This window comes from Silurus meridionalis, chromosome 22, assembly GCF_014805685.1.
Source record: "Silurus meridionalis isolate SWU-2019-XX chromosome 22, ASM1480568v1, whole genome shotgun sequence".
Classification (NCBI taxonomy): Eukaryota; Metazoa; Chordata; class Actinopteri; order Siluriformes; family Siluridae; genus Silurus; species Silurus meridionalis.
This window is the reverse complement of record NC_060905.1, coordinates 6,416,486-6,430,230: the sequence shown is the minus strand read 5'-3', so window position 1 is coordinate 6,430,230 and position 13,745 is coordinate 6,416,486. Positions and strand designations below refer to the sequence as shown.

At 35.8% G+C, this 13,745-nt stretch overlaps 1 protein-coding gene across 2 annotated transcripts; it reads left to right on the top strand.

Annotated features, from left to right (window-relative positions):
- Positions 1-2,791: 2,791 nt before the first annotated feature.
- gper1 (G protein-coupled estrogen receptor 1) lies at positions 2,792-6,524 on the top strand. 2 transcript variants are annotated; one of them, XM_046835074.1, is made up of 2 exons: positions 2,792-2,973; positions 4,565-6,524. In XM_046835074.1, the coding sequence occupies exon 2, from the start codon at positions 4,989-4,991 to the stop codon at positions 6,087-6,089; it is 1,101 nt and encodes a 366-aa protein (XP_046691030.1). In that variant the 5' UTR covers positions 2,792-2,973; positions 4,565-4,988; the 3' UTR covers positions 6,090-6,524. The 2 variants fall into 2 exon arrangements, with proteins under 2 accessions (XP_046691030.1, XP_046691031.1); XM_046835075.1 differs by having other exon boundaries at positions 4,560-6,524.
- Positions 6,525-13,745: the final 7,221 nt, after the last annotated feature.

Sequence of the window (13,745 nt, the reverse complement as noted above, 5' to 3'; positions counted from 1 at the left end):
ATCCAGTACAGAGTGAGGAGCCACAGTGACACTGCGCTAACTCTAGTTTCTTTTTTTTATATACCCCTGGCGTTGTTGTGTATGATTTTTTAGTCTAAAAATAATTTGTTTAACAAACTTGAGGTCCACCACTTTATACGTTCCTAAGGAAACTCTTTTAATTTAACTGTTTCACGCGTAAAAAGAATTTTTTATTTTAAGCCACATTTCAGTACGAAAACGTGTTCCATTACATATTTATATCCATATATATCTATATATATCTATATAAATAATAGATATAATATATAGATATAAATATTAAAGTAGCTTCTAAAGCATTTATAAATATTGAACACATTGCAATCTATATACACTGTGCAAAATTGCTGGAAATATAAAAAAAAAATGTTTACAGGATTGTACATTGAACAATTAGCTCAATGGTTCATAGTAAAAATACCAGAAAATGCAGTAAAATAGAAAACATTCTCCCTAAAAATGAATTGCATTTTTTTTTCAAATACAGTTCTCATAGATATTTTAATTTTTATACTTAAATTCATTTGAAAACAATAACTGCTTGTACTGTAAAATGTAAATATTTTAGAAAGGGGATTTATCTCCCAACACTGCTTAATCAGCTTTATCAGGCAAATGTGCTGGTTTATAAGATTTGTATGTGCATTTTTAACATCCGATTCCACATTTAATACCTATTTGCCTATTTGTTATAATACCACCACTCTTTTGGGAAGATGTTCCACTAGATTTTGGTGTGTTAGTGGTGATTTGTGCTCATTTAGCCACAAGGGTGTTAATAAAGTCTGGGGTGCAGTAAGTGCTCCAATTCATCCCAAAGATGCTTATTGTCCTGTTGAGGGTCAGAGCTTTATAGCAGGCCACTTAAAATCTTCCTCTTCAGTGTATATAAAGCATATCTTCATGGAGTTTGCTTTGTGCACAGGGGGTTCCACCTGCTGGAACAGGTTTGGGCCTCCTAGTTGAAGTGAATAGAAAATTCAATGCCCTATATACAAAGACATTTTATACAGTTGTATTCTTCCAACTTTGTGGTAATAGTTTGAGGAAAAAACTACTATAAAACTACTAATATTAGCTTCAAGTTGTTGGATCGTAATAATATTCCTGCTGCCCATGAAGTTAAATATTAAAAGTGGATTTGTTTATTTAACCCGGCCACGATCAAACGCTCCTTGTTACAGGCCATTCAGTACACAACAAAATGGTCTTGTAAAAGACATCAATGACATTTACTTGCATTTCATTGGGCAGCCTCTCGTTTTTTCCAGTGAGTACTCTGTTCAAACAGAATCAATTCCCAAATGATTTTTCTTCAAGCTATTTATAATAAACTCCCTGAAATATGAGAATCGCTCTGTTTAGGGGTAACCTTTTTGTAAAAATATACAATTTTGGTCTATTTCAATGCACATTCTAAACATGTATAATTATATATAGTTTCTTTCCTGAGTGAAGACTAATGACTAAGGAAGGTTCCAGCATCCAACTGCTTATTATATAAACATTTCATAAATATTCTATAATGTTGGAGAATGAATGAAATTGGAGGGTTTTTTAAAACTTTTATACAACTTTTTTTTTTTTTTTTTTTTTTAATAAAATGAAATCATCATTGTGAATTTAGTGATTGAGTCACTTTTTGTTTTATAATAGTTTATTGTTTTTTATTTATTATTATAGTTTATTGAACATTCAGGACAGCGTGTGAACAAGTCAACGTGTTATAAATGTAAAATTTAGTTTCAATGCATTCATTTTCCTTAATAAATTAGAATAAACACCAAATAATATAGAAAAAAATAGGAAAAAGGAAAAATATAGGGAAAGAAATGTGCCTGGCTGCAATTTTACATTTAGTGGGTAATTCTTTATGGATTCTGTTTTTCAGTCCACTTGTACTCTTTATACTGTAATATGTTATATTTTTTATTATTCATTTATGAAGCCCATAAGCCAGCCACATTATTTTTTATGCATTCAAGCTAAAATATTCATCAAATTTTTATTCTGGAAAACATGATGTGGAAAAATGGCAGTGTCTAAATCAGTTCACTTATCAAATATAAATGGCAGAGTGAAAGTTGTATTTAAAAACAAAATCATAAATTTTTCCAACACTGCTTTATAAAATGTGATGTTTATGAATGTATATTATAAACATCAAATTTCATTGCTATCCTAGTGATACAAAATCAGAGTAGGTATCAGTGTGTGTGTGTGTGTGTGTGTGTGTGTGTGTGTGTGTGTGTGTGTGTGTGTGTGTGTGTGAGTGAATGTGTATAATGTTATATTAGCACATTTATAATAATCCATCTTCTCAAATGCGTCATGTGATATATACTAAATATTTGATCAAAAAGGATAGCGCATTCCCTCTTTTTTTAACACTCCATCTCAATCCCCCGATTGCGATACCGCTCGACATGATGGTGTTCTTTTCGCAGCAGAGATTTGAACCAGTCACAAGGTGTGACTTTTAGAAGTCAGCTGCCTCTACACAATAATTCAGGCGATTGGAAGGCGTAGCTGGGAGTATTTTGAGAATCAGAAGATGAGTATGCATTCACCTGTTACAAAGTCACTCAGGTCAGTGGGTTCTTCTCATCTTTGATGCTGCAGGGCAAGTGAAGACAGAGCTGAGGAAAAGAGGAGAAAGCAAATGAGGTGGTGGGGGAGCTTAGACAGATAGTCTACGTACACACACACACACACACACACACACACACACACACACACACACACACACACACACACAGCAAATCTCAGGAGTGAGCTGGAATAGTGGAAAGCTGTTCTGGCTGTCCTTGGCTCGATCCCAATCTCAGGCAGGGCTTCGCATGTAGGGGGCGCTTGGAGTGGAACCGTATGTGGGATTACAAATCTCTGAGGCTTGTCTGACTTCTTCGACGGAGATCTGCGCCGCCTGTGTGACAGCCACACGCCTGGAAGGTAAGAACCCTTTCTGTTTTTTTTTTCCACTAGGTCATGAAATTTTGCTCGTGAAGGTCTAACTGCTAACTCGCTGAAGATGTGTTTGCAATTGAAAACAGCCATGTGTGTCAAACAGCTTGACTTGAGCGTGAGAAAATAACTCTTGATGTCTTTTTATTTTGGCAGATTAAAAGTTCATCACTCACACTGGTATAGGTCAGACAGAAATGTGAATTTATCACCACACATCTTTCAAGTGCATTTGGTCATTGGAGTAAAAACTGTCGGAAGAATTCGTATAATTGATATGTTTGAAAAATTACTAAAGTTTTTTAGTATTTAGAGGGGTTTCTTATAGGGATGAGTTTTGAATAAATAGCCAGGATGCATGAAGCATCTATGCTCATACTTGTTCCATCTATTATTATCTGAGATGCTTATTTATGAGTATTTCATATCCCAGTTTATTCATAAGCTTTATACGTTTATAATAAATGTGGGAATTTAATATTAAATCCTTTCCCTTTGAACATTTATGTTTTGGCATTCTGAAATCTATTCCAGCCAGGAAATAAAACATGCTAACTTTAGTTATTTGGCAGCACAACTTTCTTATTCTTTCCTCAATTCAATCTATTTCACTGGAAACCTGATCCCTAAGCCTAGGGCTTTGCTGTGAAAGGTCATATGATTTATATTTGTAAGAGGCGACAAGACTATATGATATAATTACTGCAAAATCTGTACATCTGTAGGCTTTAACATTAGGCTTTACACTATTTGAAAAGGTCTTTTTTTAACATGACTAGAATCTGGAACGCACGTGTTGCGTTGGGGAATTGTAGCTGTGAAGGTGTGTGTTTTACTGGAAAGTAATTAATATTTCACAGGTTTCTTCTGAGGGGAAGGAGAAAAACTGAAGGGGCTCTGGTCATCCGTTAAAGGTCAAGATTTTCTCAGCTGCACGAGATTATAATTCTCATTATGGCAATACCTTTGCATTATTAATGAGGGAAAGTGAAAAAAAAAGATCTGCCTGGAATGGGAATGAAATAGGAATAGGGCTTCTATACATTTTGACATCCATACATCAAAGCTTGTGATGTAATGATAGCATGCTTATGTGCTGTTTTTTTGTCATTGTCATTATATATATATATATATATATATATATATATATGTTATTAAATATAGATTTGCAATGCACATCTATCAGTTTGTCTATTCTAATAGTGTTCTGCTTTGCATTCCAATCACTTATTAGTGTTTCTTCTCTACTGGGATACTGACAATGTAGTAGTTATTATTATTATTATTATTATTATTATTATTATTATTATTAATACTGACGTGTTATAGAAATGTGTTCTGACCATGTCATAGATGCCAAAATGAAACAGGAATTGATGCAAGGCATAGCACAGGAGAAGGGTGCCTGGTATTTTTCTTCTCTTGTAATTGCTTTTTTTCCCCTCTCTCCTTCTATCTCTGTCTTTCTGTCTCTCTGTCTGTCTCTCTCTCTCTCTCTCTCTCTCTCTCTCTCTCTCTCTCTCTCTCTCTCTCTCTCTCTCTCTCTCCTTTCCTTCCTTCCTCTTTCTCACTAGATTAGGTGTCACAGTAATATCGTCATCGACTGCTTGCTGGTGAATAATCATGCGTTTGGACTGGAGGAGGCAAAGAGGCACTGGAATTAAAATGTGTAAAGAACAAACTGTACAAACGAAGCATAGCCTCTAGACAGAGAGAGAGAGAGAGATAAAGACCCCTCTCATGTCAGTGTCATGGATCACACAAGTCCAGACAGCCCCTACAAATGAGACAACTACAAACATGGAGGTGCTTATTGGTATCAATTCCCATGACCGTCCTGTCTCGAGAGGCAAACTCCTCAGGATGCTAATAATTCCTGCTGAACTGTCTCTCTTGTAAGATCAGACTACCAAGAATGGGAATTACAGTCTAAATGAGCGGTCCACCTATTACTGCGAGCTGGGCACACACTCAAATGCAGTATGTAGTGGAGCTTTTGACCTATGATTCTGGACATGCAGTACAGAGACTCTGTCAGTATGGAAGAGCAGACCACCACTCTGATTCACATTTATCAGAATAGCACGGAACACTTGGTCAACACTTCGTTTGACTACAACTCGTCGGATCTGAACGAGAATGCAGACACGTATAAGTTTTATGTCATTGGGCTTTTTCTCTCCTGCCTGTACACAATCTTACTCTTCCCCATTGGCATAATTGGGAACATCCTGATACTGGTGGTTAACTTAAACCACAGAGAGAAGATGACTATCCCAGACCTTTACTTCATTAACCTGGCAGTGGCAGATCTCATTCTAGTGGCTGATTCGCTCATTGAGGTGTTTAACCTGAATGAGAAGTACTACGACTACGCTGTTCTCTGCACCTTCATGTCCCTTTTCCTGCAAGTCAACATGTACAGCAGCATCTTCTTCCTGACATGGATGAGTTTCGACCGGTACGTCGCTCTAGCCAGCTCTATGAGCAGCAGACCGCTGCGCACCATGCAGCATGCCAAGCTCAGCTGCAGCCTCATTTGGATGGCCTCCATCCTGGCCACCCTCCTGCCCTTCACCATTGTGCAGACGCAGCACACAGGGGAGGTCCACTTCTGCTTCGCTAATGTCTTCGAGATCCAGTGGCTGGAGGTGACAATCGGATTCCTGGTGCCTTTCTCTATCATCGGTTTGTGTTACTCCCTCATTGTACGTATCCTCATGCGGGCTCAGAAGCACAGGGGCCTGTGGCCACGCCGGCAAAAGGCCCTGCGCATGATTGTTGTGGTGGTGCTGGTGTTCTTCATCTGCTGGCTACCTGAGAACGTCTTCATTAGCATCCAGCTGATCCAGGGCACAGCAGATCCATCAAAGCGCACCGCATCCACCCTGTGGCATGACTACCCTCTGACTGGGCATATTGTCAACCTGGCAGCCTTCTCCAACAGCTGCCTGAACCCTATCATTTACAGTTTTCTGGGGGAGACCTTCAGAGACAAGCTGAGGCACTTTGTGAAGCAGAAGGCCAGCTGGTCAGTGGTTTATCGCTTCTGCCACCACACTCTGGACCTCAACATCCCAGTTAGGAGTGAGTCCGAAGTTTAGGACTGGATGTAGTCGCAGACCTACAGTGAATGCCTCTTGAGATTCTTCTTTGTAATTCTAAGAAGGAATGTTTTTTTCTTCTTCTCAGAATAACGCTGCTCTCGAACTGCAGACGCAGTTGGAGTAGGGCATGTGTAGTTGTAGCCACCAGCTGACAGGGGTATACAGTTTAGTTGACAACGAAGCACCATGTTTGCTTTATTTCCTGCAGAGTGTTATCTACACAAAAAAAGGGATTATTCAGGGTATTTTTTTGCAAAGATTTTTGATTGAGAAGGAAAGTAAACGGCAAAGACAAAATAATCTGTTTTTCCTAAAAGTGAACTGAAAAGATGAAAAAACATATAATGTATCTAAGTAATGACTTTTATACTCCAGAAAGATTGTGCTCAGTGAGCCCACGGTACGGGAACAAATAAAAAACAGACATCAAGACCTCTGACCTGTTTCTTTACTACTGCAATGGGGTATTTTTTTTTATTATATGTGGTAAGCTTATGACACTATCTATCTGTCTGTCTGTCTGTCTGTCTGTCTGTCTGTCTGAAATAAAAACGCTAAGGTTTTAAATGCACAAGTTCACTGCCCACCTTAACAGGAACATCTAAGAGTCTTACTGTGTGCTCAGAAAGAGGTGTTATCATTTCTAACCCCAGGTGTTGGCTCCTGTTTACCAGGGGCAGAGACAGGGGGCAGGTGGCTTGCGGAAGGTAAAAGGTAATGCAAACACATTACTTGAGCCTTCAGTAACCCATCCAACAGTGCTCCATCAGTGCTGTTTATTCAGTACAGTGCTTTCAGTCACATTTCTAGCCATGGTCATATCGCTGTGTCATTCCAGCGGGCCATGTTCCTGGTCTGTTCTTGTTCTTTTTTGAGTTGAACTGTTATTAGAAGTCACAGACACTCCTAGGCATGACAAGTAAAATGATCCTCTGGTGTACATTTTTACATTTTATGCAAACTTTTAATTAATGTCACTCTATTTCATTCAGGCATGGTTCAAGACGATAGATTTTGGTGAGACGAGACAACATTAATACAAAATTAGACTAGACTAGCAAGCTTACTCAAAAATTAAAACACTTGGCATTTTTCTTTAATCAACAGTAGAATTTGATGAGTTCAGCAAAGCCTATGTAGGCTCAGATTCCTGTTCCTTGGCTGACAAGAATGTATTCCAATGGTTGTAGTAAATCCACCTCTAGATACTAGATAGTCACCATGGAACAGAGTGGTTAATGGAGTTCCCATAGCTCAAACCATTCTGGTCATTAAGTCGTCATTAAGTGACTTTTTACCAAGATGTTGTTGTCTGATCACATAACTGCTGCTCAGTGAATCTTTTTAATACCATTCTGTGTAACTGTGTGAAAAGATCTCAAGAGATCAGCAATTTGTGAATTATTGTCTGTCTGGCACTGACAACATTTTCTTTATTCTGGTGTATGATGTGAATGTTAAATGAAGGTATCTGAAACTGAACTGAATGTGCATGACTTTATGCATCACATAATTGCATCAATGGGCAGGTGTGCTGGTGTTCCTAATAAAATGGATAGTGTATGTGGTAGGGCTTTGGTTTGCCTTCCCCCATGGACAAGTCACTTCTGATTTCTAATTATATATCTGTTTGCCAACAGAGGTGGCAACATTTTACACATCCTTCACTGAAGTAGAAGTACAGATACTCGTGTTTTAAAAGACTCTGGTAAAAGTTAAAGTACTGACTACACTTTTTTACTCAAGTTAAAGTACAGAAGTTTGGGCTCTGACACTTAAGTAAAAAAAGAAATGCTGGTAACTGGACCTCAAATCATATTAATATATTAATATTAGGGCTGTAAATCGATTAATATATTTAATCATGATTAATGGAATGATTGCAACTTAATCGCACATTTTTATCTGTTCTAAATGTACCTTAAATTAATACTTTTCAAGTTTTTAATACACTTACTAATTATAACAGATGTTATAAATATATTAATTTCATTCAGAATCTCTCCCTTTGTTATTAATTATTTTATATTTATTTAATTATTTTACACTCTGGAAACTATTCTTTTAATTTCTTTCAAAATATCATGTTTCTATAGTTATATTTTCATTTTTAGTGGTTGTTTTAATTGTTAAAAATGGTACTTTAAGAATTACGTTCTGGTTCCCGGTTGCTTTCCCTCAGTTGGCGGTAAGCACGGCTGAGGAGAGGTCAATGCTAAAATTGTCTGGAAAGGCAATGTTTAGTGATTTTAAAAACATTTTCGTTAGAGTTTATTATAATTTTTATTTTATATCTTAGTAAAGAAAGGACGTCAGGAATAAATGTGTGTTGCGTTGAAAGTTTCAGGTGATCAGGAATGTCTCTGTTCTCAGTCATATTTACATCGCTGACTTTCTCTGTCTATCCATGTTAGCCATATTTCTTGTTGCCTTCTGCCTTACTTGTTGTTAGCTTCATCGGCTAGCTTACATCTGTGGTGTGTGAGAGCCAGGAAATGATACACCCGTGGTAGATATATATTTATATATAAATAGAATAGACTAAAGTAACGAGCCTGTTTTGAAAACTTAAGAAGTAGAAAGTACAGATATTTGTGTAAAACATTTAATGAGTGAAAGTAAAAAGTAGTCCAAAAATAAATAGTGAACTAAAATAGTGATACCAGAAAAATCTAATTAAGTACAGTAACAAAGAATTTGTACTTCGCTACTTCCCTTATCTGCTATTAAACTAACACAAATGAAAATTGGTACCACTCAGATGAGGATGGGTTTCCTCTTGAGTCTGGTTCCTCACAAGGTTCGGTCTTCGTTATGCCGTCTCGTGGAGTTTTTCCTTGGCACAGTCGCCACCGGCTCGCTCAGTCGGGTCAAACTTCCACATTTAGAAAAAGGATATAAAAAATCATTCCTATTCATTTGTTATCACCGCATTATCTGTGTAAAGCTGCTTTGAGACTATGTTCTTTGTTAAAAGCGCTATACAAATAAAATTGCATTGAATTGAATTGGAAATTCCTAGACTAGAAACTATGTAATAATAAGGTGGATATGTTTATAGCTGCTCAGACTTACATTTTATTTATTTAACACTTTTAACAGCAAACATTGTTACACAGCAGCTTTACAGAAATCCGGAGTTCAATATTTTTAATTACATTTTAAATGTAGAATTGATGAGCACACCAGAGAAAAAAACTTTCTTGAGACATCATAAAGGAAGAAACCTTGAGAAGAACCAGATTCTAAAAAGGAAATGCATGTTCTTCTGAGTGATGCCGGACACAATAAGTATTTAGAAACTTCATCATGAGTATCAATCGACTTTAGGTTTATTTTATCAAGCTGTTTTTTTTTTCATTATTATTATTATTTACTGTCACTGATGGAAAACTGAGTGTAAACTGCTCTTGAAAACTACAGTCCTTTGGTGATCCTAAAAATGAACATCTACAGTCATCTTTTGGAGATGCTCTGACTGTCTAGCCTCACAAATTGGATCTCATTAAATTCGCTTTGTTATGCTTACATTAGTTTTAAAGACTTACTGCTCACTGCTGCCTCAAATAATTCACCCCCTGCCATTGCAACAAGATAATAATATTATTTCCAGCACTTGTGAGTGGTTTTAATATTTTGGCCATTCAAACTTTGTACAGTTGCAAAATTCATAAAAAAATGTACCTGACTGATGAAGAGGTTCTAATTTTCTGTATTAATAGTCACAGATTCAGTTAATCAAACATGATGTAAACAATACAATATCACATGCTGCATGTAGTCATCTGGTGACTCTCGATAGTAAAACAGCACAATGCAATAGTGTGTGTGTATAAATATGATAAAACCCCTATTTCAATAGCAAACAACTTGACATACAGTATTACTGGCTTCAGTAGTTTGACTCTCGGGAGTGCTGGATCACTACAGATTGACCCACTTGACCAAATTAATCCACCTCCAATGTAAACCCAATAATATTATAAGTAATGTGAGCTTTTCTGTTGGCTCGTTCTATCATAACTAAGATTGTTGTTAATAGATTTACAACAACTATTCATTCAAACCACAAGGGTAAACTCTTATTCCTCACCAAGAGTGGCTGAAAATCCACCATGTAAAATAATTTCCAAATCCTTATACTGTACACATCAGCCCAGGAGAGCAAGAAACAATAAGGCACTTATGTCCTCCTCACCTTACAAGAAAAATCTGCACACTGTGATGAACATCAACGTGATACCAAATATAACAGTAAACTATAATATATAAATGAAAAAGTGCTTAATAAATAATGAGAAGGACATTGTTGGGATTGTCCAATTCCTTTCTTATAAGGATTCCCATTCCAAGCTCACTCACATAGATGATATGTGATATCACCCAAATGATGATGGGTTTCCCTTTTGAGTCTGGTTCCTCTCAAGGTTTCATAACATCTAAGGGAGTTTTTCCTTGCCACAGTCGCCATGGCTGCTCATCAGGGCAAATATACATTGTTCACCTTAACTCTTAAAATCTTTAAAGCTGCTTTGAGACAATGTCTGTTGTGAAAAGTGCTAAAGAAATAAACTTGACTTGACATGGATGAACAATCTTTGATGCACATTAAACAGTGTTTTCAAACAATCATTATATGTGTTATAATATTTTCTCTCAGCCGACCTGTGAAGGTAAAAGTAGTCTGCAAATCATAATCCTTATTTGGATTATAATTTATTACAATCCATGTAAAAGCATATCTTCATGGAGCTGGCTTTGTGCACAAGGACATAGATTTGGGTCTTTATTTATTAATAATGCACCCACAGACATCCTATACAATTGTGTGCCTCCAACATTATGGTACCTGTCTGGGGAAAACCCACATATGGCTGGAAACGTCAGGAAGCCCAATACTATGTTCATTTAGTGTACTTTCTGCATAATGGGTTATGCAACTTTCAGTCTCAACCAACATGAAGAAAGATAAGGCCTGAAAACCTGCTACTGGTTTAGAACCACCAAATTATCCATTTATTTCAGCCGATTGCTCATAGTTACACAAACACAATTATTTGTCCCAGAAAAACAATGAAAATGTGCATAGAAAAAACATTTTGATGAGCCAATTATACACTGGGCTGTATGAGCCTGGAACTGCAAATCAAACCTATAAGAAAGCTGAATTTGGAAAGCAAATTACAGTACATTTCCCTTCTAAAAAAGGCTACAAAATATGAAGGTTAAAAAAATTAAAATGTGCACAGTCTTACTCATTTTTATATTTATTTTATTAAAGCCACTAATGTCAGTTAAACATTTCTGACATGACATTTCGTTTCGAAATTCCGTGACATTTCCGGCGTGACATTTCTGACACTGATTTAACATGCTGGGATGCTGGGATTCTCTGCTCCTTCTTAAACTTTGCCGTGTTGTGAGTTAGATGGTCTGGATTTAATTTAATGTGCATTTTTTGTGGTAAACCCTAATTTGCATTATCAGGCAAACTCAAAAGTTTTGTGCACTTTTATTAGATCTCTGTCAAATTTCACATTTACTCTTAATTTTAACTCCTACTTCATCAGAGAACAAATTCTTCTTTTATGTGAGACTAATTGATCTTAAGTTAAATATGAGGACAATTTTAAGAAATCTAGTTTAAAAGTTCACACTTCCTGGCACCAGAATATGCAGTGAGATTGTTTTCTGCAATTTTCTGTATATACTTTATTTATGAATATTTTAATGGTGATATTAAAAAGGAAAACCTCAAATCTTCCAATAGCTTGACCAGTAACATTAGTGCAGCTGAGCAATTTATATATTATGAGCTTTCATTCATGGGAAGTGGTAAGAATGATTTATTAGGTGCCAAAAGTAAAAAGAAAAAAATAAATATTTTTTTTCTGTCTGATGAGTTATGAATGTCGGATGCAAATAGTAATATATTTACTTGTAATTTCGAAGCAAAAATATAGATGTAAAATAAAAGTAATACATGCTGAAGTTTATTGGTGTAACAGTACACAAAATTCACGGTCCAGTACGTACATCGGTTTTTAAGTCGGTTTAATTTTGGTACGGTGTGTGGAGGAAAAATACAGAACATATAATTGCTTGTCATTTTTTTTTTATTAACATCGTTTATTATTATTAATATTTGTGTCTTTTGAACAGTTTATTTTTTAAACAATTTTTTATTATTTTTATTTTATTTATAATAATAGCATTAGCCGCTAACCAGGAAGTGGCTAAGCTATGGATTCTTTAGCTTGTTCATGCATTCACAATACAAATATTATTTACTATACGTAGTGAGTGGCCACAGTGACACTGCGCTAATTAGAGTTTCTTTTTTATACCTCTGCCATTTTTATGTTTGTTTTCAAGTTTAATAAGATTTCTTCTTTTAAAAAAAAGCACTCAAAGTGCGAGGCAAAAACTAAAACAAACTTGCGGTCCGCCACTTAATATGTTCCTGAGGGAACTCAGAGTTTAACTATGTTCCGCGCGTATAAAGGATTGCATTCAGTGCACATGTGTACCGAACCGAAAGCCCTGTACCGAAAAAATGTAGGTACGAATATGTGTACCGTTACACCCCTACTAAAGGTAAACATAAATGTACATTTTAATTGTAAAATATCAATTTTGTTCTTTTCCCCCACCCTTTGGGGAAACACAGCAGGTTGCCAGCAGCACAGTTTTTATGTCAAATGCCATTTTTTTGTTTTATGCTAAATGCTGCAAATTTTGGAGCAAAAGCATAATGCCTTATGCCTCATACCGATTTCTCTACATGCATACATTTGTAACATCAAAATAGTATAAAGAATTAGATTTAATCACGACCTCCTGTTAAGGAACGTTTTAAATAGAACAAATGTAAATGATAAATGTTTAATTAATATGGTAATAGTAATTTGACTGTAGAAGAAGAGGAAGAATTGCTTTCTTATGCTCCTAAACTACAGAATTCACTTCAGCGGTATTTAAGTGCTTAATACTGCATACTTATTGAATACTTAGAAGATAATTCTTAATATTGGCATTTTCAAAACTCATCTTAAAACATTTTTTTCCCAGTTACTGCATTGGTTTTAATTTGAATGCAGTTAAAAAAAATTTTGTGATTCATATATATATATATATATATATATATATATATATATATATATATATATTTATTTCACGGTGCGCTATGTAATAAATAATTATTGCTATTATTATTATTAGCCCAATAGATGTTACCATTGTTGCCATGTTTTTATTTATGCCATAATAATCTTTTAGTGTCACCATTGCCAAATCCTGAAATTAATGTCCTCTGTGAAATTTTGCATATTGATAAATAGTGCACCTCACATTATTAGTGGTAGGTAAGCAGAAAACTTTTAAAATGATCTACCTATATAGTGTTTCTACCTCACACCTCCAGGGTTTCTCTCCATCCTGGGTTTTATTTAATGAATGTGGAGGGATGTGTGCAGGTTCTTGTCATACATCCATAGTGGAATATCTCCTCTACCCCCTGCCAGGTTTAGTCTGGTCTGGGAAAACAAAAACAGTGACCATACAGCAGTTGTTTTTTCAGCTGTGACAATCTGAATGGCCTGGGAAATGAGGGCCACATATCACATTGTGATTTTTAATGTTAGAAATTACGTA

What these genes read in the sequence shown, in the direction of transcription:
- gper1 (XM_046835074.1), top strand. Translation starts at nt 4,989, where the DNA reads ATGATTCTGGACATGCAGTACAGAGACTCTGTCAGTATGGAAGAGCAG.